This window comes from Theobroma umbraticum, unplaced genomic scaffold (assembly GCF_002168275.2).
Source record: "Theobroma umbraticum cultivar Fairchild unplaced genomic scaffold, ASM216827v3 scaffold_12.1, whole genome shotgun sequence".
In the NCBI taxonomy this organism is placed as follows: Eukaryota; Viridiplantae; Streptophyta; class Magnoliopsida; order Malvales; family Malvaceae; genus Theobroma; species Theobroma umbraticum.
Genome location: NW_018397269.1, coordinates 417,013 through 432,356, shown reverse-complemented (window position 1 = coordinate 432,356; position 15,344 = coordinate 417,013). Strand labels below are relative to the sequence as shown.

General features: G+C 34.3%; 3 protein-coding genes across 4 annotated transcripts in view; 1 reads left to right on the top strand and 2 right to left on the bottom strand.

Annotated features, from left to right (window-relative positions):
* The first annotated feature begins 3,628 nt into the window (after positions 1-3,628).
* On the top strand, positions 3,629-7,309 carry LOC110425656 (disease resistance-like protein DSC1). The gene is given in 6 exon segments (XM_089785214.1): positions 3,629-4,217; positions 4,317-4,912; positions 4,915-5,414; positions 5,536-5,767; positions 5,770-5,846; positions 5,969-7,309. Coding segments are annotated over 6 exon segments (3,237 nt in total). The 5' UTR covers positions 3,629-3,726.
* Positions 7,168-13,585, bottom strand: LOC110425655 (alpha/beta-Hydrolases superfamily protein). Of its 2 annotated transcripts, none has more exons than XM_021440584.2 (7): positions 12,797-13,585; positions 12,690-12,726; positions 11,670-11,906; positions 11,513-11,560; positions 9,032-9,474; positions 8,796-8,892; positions 7,168-7,519 (listed from the first exon to the last, which is right to left on the bottom strand). In XM_021440584.2, exons 1-6 carry the CDS (start codon positions 13,090-13,092, stop codon positions 8,820-8,822), a joined length of 1,134 nt encoding a protein of 377 aa, XP_021296259.1. In that variant the 5' UTR covers positions 13,093-13,585; the 3' UTR covers positions 7,168-7,519; positions 8,796-8,819. The 2 variants fall into 2 exon arrangements, with proteins under 2 accessions (XP_021296259.1, XP_021296258.1); XM_021440583.2 differs by having other exon boundaries at positions 7,168-7,561; positions 12,797-13,584.
* A 1,505-nt stretch (positions 13,586-15,090) lies between these two features.
* LOC110426007 (GDSL esterase/lipase 7-like) overlaps positions 15,091-15,344 on the bottom strand; it is a 1,808-nt gene continuing 1,554 nt past the window's right edge. The window contains exon 4 of the mRNA XM_021441093.1: positions 15,091-15,099. Within this exon, the coding sequence (XP_021296768.1) occupies positions 15,091-15,099 (9 nt within the window). The remainder of the gene's footprint in view (positions 15,100-15,344) is intronic.

The following is a 15,344-nucleotide window of genomic DNA, read 5'->3' as shown; positions in this document are numbered from 1 at the left end:
TCATTTAGTTATCCTTTTAAAAAGCCTCTGTTTGTGTAGCTTGGTTGGGTATGTACCTTCTTAAACAAGAGCTTTTGTCAAGTCAAAACTTTAAATATTTGTAGCTGGCATTTTAGGAAGATCTTGAAGTTGAGGGATATATACGGCCAGGTCTCTGCTCAAGCTATGCTACAAGGAATGGCGAAACGACTTTCTTGTGGCATTCTAGTGGCCCTTTGCTTAGCAAGTATGGCGGAAGCCTCATTTATAAAAAAAGGTAAAATTGCTGATGTCTTGATAAGAGAGGGGAATTGGGGTTGGCCCATGGCTCATTCTAGTGCTTTACTGGAAGTACAGAATGGCCTTATCAGTAGCACTCTTCCTGAATCAGTGAAACAAGATGAAGTAGTGAGCTTGGTCTCAAGTCTAGAGTTTATGCATACTCGTCCCACTTGGGACTGCTTGATTTGTAAACAGTCTAAAATCTCCTGGCATAGGTATGTTGTTCGTTTAGAATCCATAAGGCCTGAAGTACGCATTCGACTATGGGCTCCTGAAGATGTGCATAATGTGCTCAAAAATAATGAAGTCGGTTCTTCTACCTTTTTGCTTGTTCATGTATTTCGTTGATAAAAATTTAGATGCAAGCATGCATGCTACTTAATTTCTAATTTTTTTTTAACATATACAATAATTTGATAAACATCAAAAAACTTTCCTATTTGATAGACGTTAGCAACAAATAAACAAGGATAGGTAGATATAGTGCTTCCAGTGTGAATCAATGTAATGCATGCTTAAGTTTAAACTTTACTCTTTCAAATGCACACATGTATCTTATCTTCTTATCCGAGAGTCACACTCTTGCATTATATAGATGTGCATACTCACATCAATCACAGTATCAATTTAAACTTGAACCCACTTGGCTCTTTGGTTGCCGCAAGTAAGTGGAAGGAGGGAAAAGGAAGCCATGAGATGAGAGAGCAATATGGATAAATAGAGCTGTTTTTCTAGTTGATTTATTGGATATATTCTTTGAATGAGAAAGGACCGTCTTTGACCCATTAGCCTAGCAGAAAGCTTGACGACCAGGAAATTTCCAATCTAAAGCACAAAAAAGTGTTAAAAAAGTTGACAAAAATGTGAAAAAGAAACTAAAATAAAAAGAAGGAAATAATAATAATAATAATAATAATAAAAAGAATGAGCCTGATCCATCCATCGAAGGTTTGATAGTTGCATTACTCGCCTGTAATATTCATCAATACTACTTTTGCTCATCTTTTTCTCTTATTTCCAATATTTAGCAATAGCAAGTCAACAAAAATCGAATTATTAGTTACAAATTTCAATGTCACAGTTATTGTTTTTCATTTGGCTTATTTCTCTTTATTTTTTATTGCCATATATATTCTTGCGTTAATTGTTAGTTGAAATTTGAATTTGTCCCTCTATTATCTTAATTTTGTTATTTTAATCTTTTTATCTAATTTTATTGAATTTAATCAATATATTTTTATTAAAAATCGATTAAAAAATAATTAATAACAATGTCAAACATTTATAGTACGACTTTTGTTTTTGGTGATGACCGAACATGCCGACTTGAATATTTTTGGCCATAAAACACGTATCAGTGTAAAAAAAGATTATCTTTTAAAAAAATATCTATTTTTTTTAAATGTAAAAAAATAGTTATTATTTAATTAAAATAAAATATGATTGTTTTCAATTAATATGTGTCATTTAACTAAGTCATAATCAAAATGGCACGCTATCCAAATTGAAACCAAAATCTTAATACGGTTATAAATTGTCTTTAAATTGATTTTTACTAAAAGTAAAAAAACTAAATATATTAAAATTGAGGTAAAAGAACTAAAACTATTGAATTGAGTTATTGGAATGATCAAATTCAATCTTCCAACATGCATGACCATTCTTTTTCAATGTGATTTTTCATTCAAAGAAAGAGGAGCAACACGTCTTTAACCCATTATCCAAGCACTAGGGAATTTCCAATCAAAAGCAGTAAAAAGTGCTAAAATAATTGACAGAAGAGTGAAAAAGAATAATAATAAGAATAATAATAATGAAGAAGAATGAGTTCGATCCATCCATTGAAGTTTTAGATATAATAGTTGCATTCCTCGCCTACAATATTCTTCAATACTACTTTTGCTCATCTTTTTCTTTTGTTTCCAATATTTATCAATAGCCAGTCAAAAATCAAATTATAAGTTACAAAGTCCAATATCACTGTTATTATTTTGCATTTGGCTTTTTTTTTTCTTTATTCTTCATTGTCGTGTGCCTTGTGTTGGTTATAAGTTGAAAAGTGAATTTCGTCCCTCTACTATCTCAATTTTGGTTTCTTAATCTTTTTATCCAAATTTCAATGAATTTGATCTCTTTGTTATTATTAAAAATTGAGTTAAAAATAATTGATACTAGTGTTAATTTTTTATAATTATAACTTTTTTTTATTTATCTACGTAACATGCGGAATTATCAATTAAGAGGAGTGATAGGTGAAGATTTGGGTCCCAAGGCAGGGGTCAATGGTGTTGGCTGTCAGCTTGACTCCATTGCCTTTTATCGTTCACCAATTCTAGTAAATTTCCACAACGACCAGGCTTAAGGAACCCTTACTCCTTGCATTGAAGGTCAGTTAGGTCCATGCATGGGACCTCCTATTTTTAAAGCTAAACCCCAATTTTATTATTAAAATAATAAATACTCATTTTATATTCTTAAATATATATTTTTTAAAAAAGATAAAATTAAATTACTTACTAATAAATAATATTATCTGACCGATTAAGTTCAAGTCAAAAAATGATCTATTTCCCTGTTGGAATGAAGGGAAGGGAAGGGAAGGGAAGGGAATATTTGTGTAACTTTATAAATTTTTCTAGGGGTTTTCAGTTGTAAACTGAACACGGCAACATGGTTATGTACAGCTTAAAGTCTTTGGTCAAAATAATCTGAAATCTTGATAAAAATAATTTGAATATAATTAAAAACTTTTTTATGAGAAAATAAAATTTAAATATATATATATAAATTTAAAGTGCTTGATGTTTTTGTTTCTTTGGTGTCAATTGGCCAATGTTGATCAATTCATTCAATCATATGAATATATCCACGTACTTTATAAACCCATGGCGCGGATATAGAATATTGTTATTGATTTTACATGAAAATTTTTGATCACCTAAATGAGATAATAATATCAATTGAATTGGAAAAAAAAATATTACAAGATGGGTCTATATATATTTACTTCTCAAAAAACACTAAAAAATAAAGGTATTTTATCATTTCCCTTTAAGAGACTTTGAAAAACATGTAGCACTTGGTGAACAAAGATCACAACATATTTTTAAAACTTCTTTCCCAAATTAAAAATGAGATAATATTTTTTAACGAGAAAATAACATTTTAAAAATAAATTTGAAGTGCTTCATTTCTTTTATGTCGATAGCAAATTCAAAAAAATTCGTACAATAACGCGTGCGACACGGTAACAGCTAGTGATTGTTAATTGCTCTACTCCTCAATGATAAGCAAGGCATTTCGTTAAACTTTCAAGGAAGTTACGATTACCCCATTATAGATAAATGTTAACACTATCGGAGTTGAAGCAGAAGCCATACTTCATTCATTCTTACAGTAGAAAAAGCTTCATTAAAGAATCCCAGCTTCTACTCGAATTCGCAGAAAACGAATTTCTGCTATCTGATGGCTTCCCTTTCCTCTCCTTCTTCCTCTCGCCCAGTAAAGCACCAAGTTTTTTTAAGTTTCAGAGGCGAGGACACTCGCAATAACTTCCTCGCTTACCTATATCAAGCTTTGCAACGGAAAGGAATTGGAACTTATATTGACTCCAAAGAATTGCCAAGGGGAGAGGAAATTTCTTCAGCACTGTTGAAAGCAATCCAAGAGTCCACGATTTCAGCGATTGTTCTTTCTGAAAACTATGCTTCTTCATCATGGTGCTTGGAAGAACTCTCCAAGATAATGGAATTCAAGGAAACAAAGGGACTGCTCGTGGTGCCCATCTTCTACCATGTTGACCCATCAGACGTACGGAAACAGACTGGGAGTTTTCAACAGGCTTTTGCTGAACATGAAAAGAATAGGATAGACAAGGTCCAGAAGTGGAGACATGCTTTGACTCAAGCTGGTAACTTAAGCGGCTTTCATATGACAAAAAAGATGAGTGATTACTCCTTATACTTCTTACTCTTCCTGCTTCACTTGATTTATATTCCTCTTATTTTTAGCTATATCTTTATTTGATGCTTTTGGTATACATTTTTTTCGACATATGAATTGACAATCATTGAGGAAATTGCTCAAGATGTTCTAAAGAAGTTGAATCGCATGTCTGCAAGTGATTGTGAGGGACTGATTGGAATAGGTCCTCAAATGAAGCAAATTAAATCCTTGTTATGCGTTGGTGATAGGGAAAGCATTCGTATCATAGGAATTTGGGGGATGGGTGGTATAGGCAAAACAACTCTTGCTCATGCTATTTATGATGAGGTCTTTTCCCAGTTTGAAAGTTACTACGTCCTGGCAAATGTCAGGGAAGAGTCAGACAAACTTGGTGCAATCACTTCTCTACGGGATTAACTTCTTTCCAATATTTTAGAAGAGAAAAACCTCCATATAAGTACTCCCAGAAGAGGATCCGCATTCACCATTTATAGACTCCGTCGTAAGAGAGTTCTTGTTGTCCTTGATGATGTTAATGAGGTTGAACAGCTAGAACAGTTAACTATTAGTCACCATCACTTCGGTCCAGGAAGTAGAATTATTATAACATCTAGGGATAAACAAGTCCTCAGGAATGGAGGTGTTGATGCATTATATGAGGTTCTGGGATTAAATTACGATCACTCTCTTCGGCTTTTCTCTCGGCATGCTTCAAGCAAAACCATCCAGTCGATGATTTCAAGGATCTATCAAACGGAGTATTGCAATATGCCAGAGGTATTCCATTAGCTCTCAAAGTATTGGGTTCAGCATTTTATCGAAAGAGCAGAATATACTGGGAAAGTGACATGAAGAAATTAAAGCAACATCCCCACCCAAAAAATGAAAAAAATTTGAAGATTAGTTATGATGGATTAGATGAAACAGAGAAGTGCATATTTCTTGATATTGCATGCTTCTTTAAAGGGTATAATAGGGACAATGTAAAAAATATATTAGACGGTTGTTACAGTGGTGGTGCTCTTGGTGGAATTACCAACCTCATTGACAGAAGCCTCTTATATGTTGCTAGGTCCAACACCCTTGGGATGCATGATTTGCTACAAGAAATGGGTTGGAATGTTGTTCGTTCAGAATCCAGATGGCCTGAAGAACGTAGTCGATTATGGACTTTTGAAGATGTGTTCAAAGTGCTCAAAAACAACTCGGTACTTGTTCTACCTTTTTTCATGTTCATGTACTTTGTTGATAAAAATTTAGATGCATGCTACTTAATTTCTACTTTTTATATATATATAGATATGCTTACTGATTTGTGGTTCATTACAGGGGACTAAATCAATAGAAGGAATATTCCTAGACATGTCCAAAATTGCTCAGCTAAAGTTACGTGCTACAGTTGTTGAAGGAATGCCTTACCTGAAATTTATCAAGTTTTATGATTCTAGTGAACCCTGGCATCCTAGAAAGCAAAAGATTCTGCCTCCCCCTGAAGGTCTCGGATCACTATCCGATGAGCTGAGCTATTTTTATTGGGAGATGTGCCCGTTGAAATCTGTGCCATCAATTTTTGTCCAGAGAATCTTGTTCAATTAATATTACCTGAGAGCGATATTGAACAACTTTGGGATGGAGACCAGGTATTAATCTCTAATATTATATTTATTTAACCAAATGTTGTTTTTCTTTTTTATTATAGCCCAAAGCTTAATAGAGACTTCATATATGCTAATTTTAGTTATATTTCATTTTTGTTGCACAGAATCATGTGAATTTAAGAGTGATTATCCTTGAAAGGTCTGAAAATTTGATCAGGATCCCAAATCTCTCACAAGCCCCAAACCTTGAAATGTTAGACCTTTATGGGTGCAAAAGTTCGGTTGAACTTCGGTGCCTGAATCATTTGGAATCTCTCAAAGAGCTATATCTCGAAGGGTGTAGTGATCTCAAGAAATTTCCTGAGGTCCCGTGTCATTTAGATTCGTTAAATTTAAGTCGTACTGGGATAGAAGAAGTGCCTGATTCGGTTGAGCATCTCCTCCAACTTACAGAGTTGGAAATGTCTTGGTCGAAGGTTAAAAATGTTTCCAGCAATATCTATAAGCTGGGCTCTTTGAGAACTCTATCTCTCGTGGGTTGCCCAATCGCCGAATTCCCAGAAGTTCCAAGCAACTTATCGAGCTTAATGTTGGTGGAATTAAGTATGAACGGCACAAGGATTCAAAAACTACCGAGCAGTATCGTTAAAAGCCTTCAAGCCCTTACCGTGAGGAATTGCAAATACCTTAAATCATTGCCAGAGCTTCCACAGAGTCTAAGATATTTGTGTGCCGCAGGCTGCATATCATCAGAAGAAGTATCGTTCGCAGATCACAATCAAACTAGATTCGTCGGGAGCTGTCAGCCGAACAACTTTAAAGATTGCTTCAACTTTGATTATTGCTTCAACCTGAGTCATAATGCAATCAACAACGTTGTAGCTCATGAACTGCTCAGAATTCACTGCTTGGCAAAGCAATTGGCAAAGGAGTTTCCTCGTGGATCAGGAAACCTACATTGTTATTTTCCTGGAAGTGAAATACCCGAAAGGTTTGAGCATCAGAGCCCAAATTCTTCTATTACTGCCAAGCTACATCCAAATAGGTGCCGTTGGAGATTCTTGTGTTTTGCCATATGCATTGTGGTTCACTGTACTGATGAAAACCACAGGTGCCTCTTTTTTAAAGGCAAATGCAAACTTAAAAGCATAGACAATGATGATGCTTGTAGTTTCAAATTTGGGTGGTCATGGATTTCTGATCCGGTAGATTTGCAGCACCCAGATCTCGTGTTAATTGTTTTTGATGCCAGTAAAATGTTTTTGGAAGACAAGCTATATGAGGAGGCATCATTTGATTTCTACAGGGTAGAGGTTTTTGATAACAGCTCTAGATATACTAATATCGTTGTGAAGAAATGGGGTGTCCATGTATTCTACGAGGATGCAGACTAGAAGAGCAAAAGAAGTTTAAGCATTGGCGATGAAGATGAACAAGAGCCTAAAAGTTTCAAAGGTGAAGCGGAAGACTTTAGCTTAGAGGATGAAGAACCCGAGGATAGATGAGTAGAACCTTCTTAATTTCTCTTGATTCAAATGTCTGCTTTCCAGGAGAGGCGTGATCTCAACGATGTCTGTCTTGATTTTATCCATTAAAAAAAGTTTACCCTTTGCCCTCCTTTCTTTTCTCTCTGACACTTTTCTGCTCTTCAATATCTCCGTCCTGTCTCCCTTTCCTCCTTGGACGCATTCCCCTCTCCTTTGGTAAATCTCACACTGTAAGTCCCGCACAATAAAAATAAACTCCATTTCTATTTTCTGAACCAAAACCACAAAATAAGAATAAATAACAAATTTCAGATTGAAGAGAAGGAGAATGCAGACTTGACGCAAAATATGTAAACTATTTTCTGCTAAAAAATGCCTTTAACAACAATTCTCTTTTTAGTTAAAATATCTGGCTATGGTTTTGTGAAGATGATTACCCCTTCACACATTAACCTTTTTCTTTTTCTCCTTATTCACTTGTGACAAGGCCTCAACCTCATAAGAAACTTGCACATTGAGTGTCTGGCTTATGAGCTTAACGTAAAAGATTACCATAATAGTATTCCATATCCTAACATGTGCATAATGGAACATCAGGATGAAGTTTTCTGATGGCTCACAGATTTGAGTACTCATGCTGACTGCACAATGGAAAGTAAACTAAAGACAATGATTATAAGATTCAATGGACAAATCTATTTCTCTAATAGCTATTAGCTAGTAGTTGCAGAGCGACTCTGCAATTTAGAAGTGAACTCAGTCACACTCATGTGAGGCAGCCTCCCTACCATATATCAACATGAAATCTATAAACTTCGCAAGAATGCTACAAAAATCCAAGTTATTCTGTGTCTAAACATCAACATGAAATGCTAATCACAACAACTTAAGGCCCTTTAAAGAGAAAAAAAAATAAAAAAAAAAAGACCATAAAGCTTCATTACACTGTGCTAATCTTAAATATTGATGCTATGTTAGATAATTTAAATGCATGCGCTCCATCGGTGCCTGCTTCTAAAACAAATGGGGAGAATACCAAACATAGCACTATAAAATGCCTGAAAATACCAATAACATAGAGGAGGGAAAACTTCAACAATTTTTGTCACTTGGAAAATGAAATACAAATCCAGCCAATCCATCACAGGCATGTTCAATTCAACATTGTCATTCTAAAGTAGACATCTCTGATAATAAACCATTTCATTTTATGAAATCATTAATTAAAAAAACATGCATAAATAAGGTTCATGCATGCACTGGCATACACAGACATGCAAATTTCCCTATACAAACACACAAAATTGTTAAAGAGCATGGGAAAGTAAAATGATGGATTTATTAACTCAAAAGGGCAACTAATTAAGATACACAATTCCCCTCATTAAATTGATTCCTATTTTCACTCTAAAACATTACTAAGAAACATTTGGCTTTTTTATTCCTATCATCCCTACGACCCTATTGACCAATCAAATTAAATGAAGTGAAATAAAATACAAACCCAATTAGTAGACTTTTCCCCTATTCAGACAGCTGTTGCCGTGGGCCTGAAACAATCGATATTGCACAATCCAACGGATCTCATCATCTCTCCAAAACTGCACCAGAATTCAATGCCAACAGTCATAAAGCCAGCTTTGTATATGGTCATTCCATCATAAGGACACAACTAACGGAGAAAACAATAGAACATGGAAACGAAAGGTAAAGGACTGGCTTGCATGTATTCGAACTAACCGGTCAATGCTGTTCCTTGCTTTCTCAGGTTGGTCTGAGCCATTACAGAATTTCTCAGGCCGATCCACACTCTTTCTTGATTTTTCTCTCTTATCAGTGCTGTTTCTAGCCTTTTCTCTATGATCAGTGCTTAACCTTGGCATTTCTCTTTGTTCAGTACTAGCCCTTGACTTTTCTCTCTGATCAGTGCTTGGTCTGGATGTCTCCCTGAAATCTGTGCTGTTCCGAGGCTTCTCTAGATGATCACGAAGTGGGACAGATCCTTTTCTAAGATGAGATTTCTCAATCGCTGAAATGAATTTTTTGAGATGCTTGATGTATTGTGGATATAGCTCCAAGTCACAATGATTCCCTCCTTTAACCCATAAAGGTTCATATTTCTCTTTACAAAGTTCCCAAAGCTGCTTACCATGAGACCAATCCACAACATCATCAGCAGTCCCCTGGAAGCAATACAAGAAACACAGATGAATAATGCTTGCGTAATGAGCATACTTTTGGAAACATAAACCATACCTTCCAAGATTACAAATGTCAATATCATGTGTATCAAAATACATAAGTCTTTTCAAGAATAAGGCAGTGTCACTTATTGACAAGATATCTACCAACAGCAAAATCCTAACCTTACAGAGTTTCTAGTCACTTATTGACAAGATATTTGAAGGCTTGACACATATTCTTGATTTATACAGACAACAAGATCTTGCCAAATTTACAAGAACACAAAAGATCTGCCAAATTGTCTTAGGTCACATTCTTTACCAACACCATACATGGATCTACATGTCAAAGAATTCCAGATAGCAAACCATATAAATTTATCAAGGGGTTGACACCACACACGAAGACCATGATTTTCAAAAATAGAATTAAGGCCATACAAAATTGTTAAAATTAATAATAGAGGATATCTTACAGTCAACTTTACATTTACGTCCTAGTGATCCCTCAGAAAAGAGTAATTTAAGGAATTCCACGAGATAGTTTTATCCAAAGCATCAGAAAAAAGTAGGAAGCAGGAAGAACTAAGGAAGGTATTTTTCAAACTGCCAAAGGTTAATGTATGCTAACAACAAGTTTGGGTGAGGTATTTCTATATTTTAGAAATAAAAAAAAAAACAAAGCAACTTAAAATCCCCCAACACCAATACTGGAAACTATCTATTTGTTGGTTGAGTTAAGAGTTTCCTCAAATTAGGATATTGTCTTCAATGCCTTAAAAATGGTACAATTTAGATGAAGCTGACATTGTACAATTTAAAATCCTTTCTCAAAATAAATTCCCTTCACAATTACCTCACATCCGAAGACAGCAACAGTGTGTTTAGAATTTAGATACAGTACTTCAAAGCTCGGCCATATTTCAAGAATAAAAATTTCATATGATGTGTCGCAATGCAAGAGCATAAATTTGGCTAAATTGCCCTGTATTTGTAACACGAGGCTCCAAAAACACACTTTTTATCTGATCTACTGAGTTCAGATTTCAAAATGAGACCAAACCTGTGAAACCAAAAAAAAAATGCCAAAAGAGAGAAAATCTCTCATGTAAAAACTTCCAGCCAACGAAACTCATCTTTGGCCACAGATCTCACTTTCCATAACCACCAGCATCTTCTTAAATCTCCAGCAACTTCAACATCACCCTATCATTCTACAATTTTTATGTTTCTTTTTCTTTGGTCTTCCTCTTGATCACCAGAACCTCCTATTTCTCTCTCCAACTCAAGATACCTATTCCACTCTCCATTTTTCTCTCGTGACCTCTCTACGTGTCCTCAAATCATTTCTTCAAAATCTCAGATTTCTAAAATTTACACCACACATGACAATTCTTTGTTGTGTTTTATATTGTAACTACATATGTTTTTTAGATGAATTCTAAAATTATAAAACAAACTATACAAACAATGAATTCTCAAATGCTGCATCTGACAATGAGGCATTTAAAAAATCTGTTGGATTTTCCAATCATACCATCCAAGCACACCCTAATTATAGTCTCCATATGGTTCGAGAAAAGAGGAATTGACCTTAAGGCTTCAAAATTATATTCGTAGAGCTTCGGTAATGGTCAAAAGTTATTTAATATAAAATCCAGTAGTTATAATAGGTCTCATACTTGTTACACAATAAACAAGGGGAAACACATAAAACAAAAGCATATAAGCTCCCACACAATCATTTGTTAGAATGGCAACCCATGATCAAATACAGCAAATATAGGAACTACGAACATGCATAGCCCAAGAGATTTTAAAAAATAGTATAGATATTTGAAAAAAGAAATGCATGCAAAGCAAATTTATAGCATCAGTTGCTGTCGTTGCGATGCTCTGTCAAGCACTCTGTTTTACACTTCCTTCAAATCTCAACAGTTAATCACTCTTATGTGCCATATCATAACATGCAAACTTTTACAAATATCTAACAACTAAAAAATGTAAATCATTACAAACAAATTAAAGAAATACTTACATGGATTACCAGAACAGGACAATTGACAAACGGTATTTTGTCAATATTCTGCATCATGAACAGGGGAAGAATCATTAAGATAGAATAGTTACCACCAGATACTGTAAGCAGTTAGGACATTAAGTAATATAAATGTGTATTGGAAGTTGAAAAGAACCTTATATATGTCAAACCAGTAAGTTCGCTTCACTGGATACATTACTCTTAGACCAGACAAGATTGGGCTGTGAAGAACCACAGCCCTCAATTTCGGTAACCGAGTTGCCAAATCTAGAGTGGGTCCACTCCCAACTGATTGACCATATAAAATAACATCTTCCTCCTTCACCCCATATTTCTCCCCGAGGCATCTATATACAGCGTCTATGTCAGCATAGGTGTTCTGTTCAGTTGGCTGTCAGGAAATTGGAAAATAAGAAAAGATATTACAAAAGCATAACTCAATGATTTCTATACATTCTCCACTAAAAATTCTTCGAATATAAATAAAAATATTTTGTGGGAAGATAGATGTCATTACAGGTTTCATTATAAGGTATTAAGCTTCTCTAATTTACACAGAGGAGAACTGAGCGAAGCCAAATATTTCGTTCTATAATATCTCGTTCTTTGTTGGAATAATTAGAGCAATTAATGCTTTGTCTGAGATCATGAATTTGAATTTTGTTAGAGCAAAAAGTTGTCTTGTAAGTAAAGATTTAAGATACCTATGTATATACGATAATATGAGAAAATGAACTTAAAATTCACCTTTCTATTTAGATTACTTCAAATTCACTACTCAACAGAGACATAACAAACCCATGGATATTATTATTACTATAATCATGAAAAAACTCATGTTTTTTCATAAGCTTTACCGTGGAATTTATACTAAAAGTAAATTACAAATCCTCCCTTCAAATTCAAGTTCCCAAACCTTAAAAAAAAAAAAAGGCCTTAAATTCCCAATCCTTCATATATTTCCATTTTATGACATCTACAAAATCAGTAAACAACGAAGCAAAGCGATGATCAAATGAGAAGACTTAACCTCCTCGCCTCATCACTCCTCATCTTCCTCAATTATTATCTTACCAAATGAAAGATCCAATGTTCAAAAATTTCTACCCTCACTCCACTCTTTCCTACCACAACAACAACCAATTAATATAAAAAAAATCAGTTTGCTCCGTACCTTCCCAGTTGACTGTCCATATCCAGAATAATCATACCTGCAAAAAGCAAAAAGTATGAACAGTCGGCATAAAATGCAAAGACCCAGATAAAGCTTTTTTAACTTACCCCAATAAGTTAACTCTGAGATGTAAACTGAGTTCACTGAAAAGATCATACATTTGCCCCAGATCAGCTGCATTCCCGTGTGAGTAAAGCACAGTCAACGCAGCTCCTGGGTTCTTTATATACACCGCCACCACCTGATTCCCTCTCTTAGTCCCCACCTTTAAAACGTCAACGTTCTCCCTCGCCACCACCCCATTCATCACCAGCTTCCCTCCACTCTCCACCACAGTATACGACGGTGGATTCGGCGGAAAAAACGCAAACTTCGCCGCCACGGTTGACGTCACCCCTCCCATTATAAAAAACCAAACAAAAAAAAACCAGCTTTATTTTTTGGGTTTTAAAAAATGGACATTTTCTTCAGTGAAAAAGAAAAAAAAAAAGAAAATGTCGGTGGGTTTTCTTTCTTTTTGTTTCTATGTAGAAAACAATTGAAACTTTGTTTCCTTTTTTGGTTTCTGTGGAGTGTTTGGGAAGGGAGAAAGTGAGGAATTTTTCAAAATATGAAAAATTTCTCAGCGGAAATATATAAAGAGGAAGGAAATATTGATGGGTCTCCTTTTTGTTTTTGTTTTCGTTTCAAAAATGTAGAAAAAACTTTGAAACTTTATTTCTCCCACCGGCCCTTTCAAGTGTCTAGGGAGAGAGAAACTGAGAAAATCCGTGGGACTATTTTAGGGTTTAGAAGGAGGAAAATCCGGCGAGTAAAAGGAGGGAGAGCACGTGTGGTGGAGCGAATGATTAAAGAGAGAGGAGGAGAGATAGAAATGATGGTGACCGATGAGGTGAAAGAGTGACACGTGTCCTTGTAGGGCAAAGACTGTGGAAAGTAAAGATGAGATCAGTGTGCCAGCTTTGATCCTGTGTTGGGTGGTTTTGGATTTGTCTTCTTTTTCTGGATCTTTTGAAATTGTGTAACGGCTGGAATTGGCTGTGTCTGGATATGTCCGTCGTCGAGACAGGGATTCTATGTTGTCCTTTTTCTCTTTGCTTTTGCATTTGCAACTGTCTCAATTCTTTGTTTTAGGTGGTAAGACCAAAGACATTGCCCAAAATTATTTAATTTCTTTCGAGCCAATTATCCAAAATTTCTACTTCTGATTTTAGTTTTTTTATAATATATAGAAATATATATCCATAAGAAGATGCCTATTCAAGTCCAGCCCTACCATTATCTTTTAATGGAGGTATTCCCAATTATGCCTTATATTTTTTCAGAGCTAAGAGTCCATATGACAGTCCAATTATGCCTAAATCCATTGCTATGAATTAAAAATTACACACAACAATTGTGAAGATACAGTTGCAAAACGATATGTAAGACTATTGCAACATACTAGTCTTGCCACCATAATTGCAGTGAGAGTAAGGTTATGTTGTTTCAAATATCCGATTACTTATAAGTGATAAATGAAATAATAAATTTGATATTTTTTATAAGTAATTAAACCACCTAACTATCAAATATTTTAACATTATTTTAATATATACTAGTAAATAAACATTCATAAGCCGAATTTATGCATATTAATGGGTTCATTATACAAATCAAGGAATAAACGTAACCTCCTCTCCAGTTGATATATATGTAGGGTATAACTTGAACAGAAAAAACAACAAAGCAAGAGGCCAAAATGTAGTGGTTTTACGTAAAGATTTAGATAAATATATATAAATAAGAGTAACTTGCAAATGTTTTTTATATATAAGAAGAATAATTAAGATTCATGGAGTTTCTTTTTTTTAAAAAAAAGGGTAATGTACATTGAATCAAAGGTATTTATTAAAGGTGAGTAAATTGATTGATTCGATTAATTATTATTAAAAATTAAATAAATTAAATAATTTTAAAAAATTAATCAAATTTTCAAAAAACAAACCAACTAAACATTAAACTAATTCAATCCATTTAATTTTAATTATATATTTAATTTAATTAAATCATTGATTCAATTCAATTTTACTCACTTCGACATTTACTAGTCTATAATTGAAGTAATAAAGTCCCAAACCAAAGACTTGATGATTATTGACCTATTTAAAATTATGCTTTTTTTTTTTCTTCAGGGTTGCTACCTATCCATGGAGGACAGGATAGACCCCTAACTTGAAGAGGCAACAATGAAATGACCTTAAAATTTTATTTTGTTACCCATCCGTGGAGGACATTAATTTTTTTTTTTTTAACGCTTTAAAGAGAGCAGATCATCATATTAATGGTGTCATGTCACACAGAAGGCTCCCCATCAACATCAATTGCTTTTTCAGTTTTTATTTTATATCTTTATTTGTTTCTAAGAAATCTACATTGTCACATCCATGTATTAAACATGATCAATAAGTGAGTAAAATTAATTGAAAAGACCAAACAGTACTTGCAGTCTTGACCCTGACCACCCCTAAACTGAATAATTTGCAGGTTTTTCAGTGGTGTTTTTGTCCCTCCAAATTTCATCTATCATCTTAATTTTATAAAGAAAAAGAGTATTACAAGTTGCTTACTATTGGCCCTAGCTAGTAGGCAGCCGACAAGTTCCTCTTTTTTTTT

What these genes read in the sequence shown, in the direction of transcription:
- LOC110425655 (XM_021440584.2), bottom strand. Translation starts at nt 13,092, where the DNA reads ATGGGAGGGGTGACGTCAACCGTGGCGGCGAAGTTTGCGTTTTTTCCG. An exon ending in CTCAGAGTTAACTTATTGGG is followed by an intron (nt 12,727 to 12,796) that starts GTAAGTTAAAAA and finishes TGCTTTTTGCAG; the next exon opens with GTATGATTATTCTGGATATG. An exon ending in ACTGGTTTGACATATATAAG is followed by an intron (nt 11,561 to 11,669) that starts GTTCTTTTCAAC and finishes TTCATGATGCAG; the next exon opens with AATATTGACAAAATACCGTT.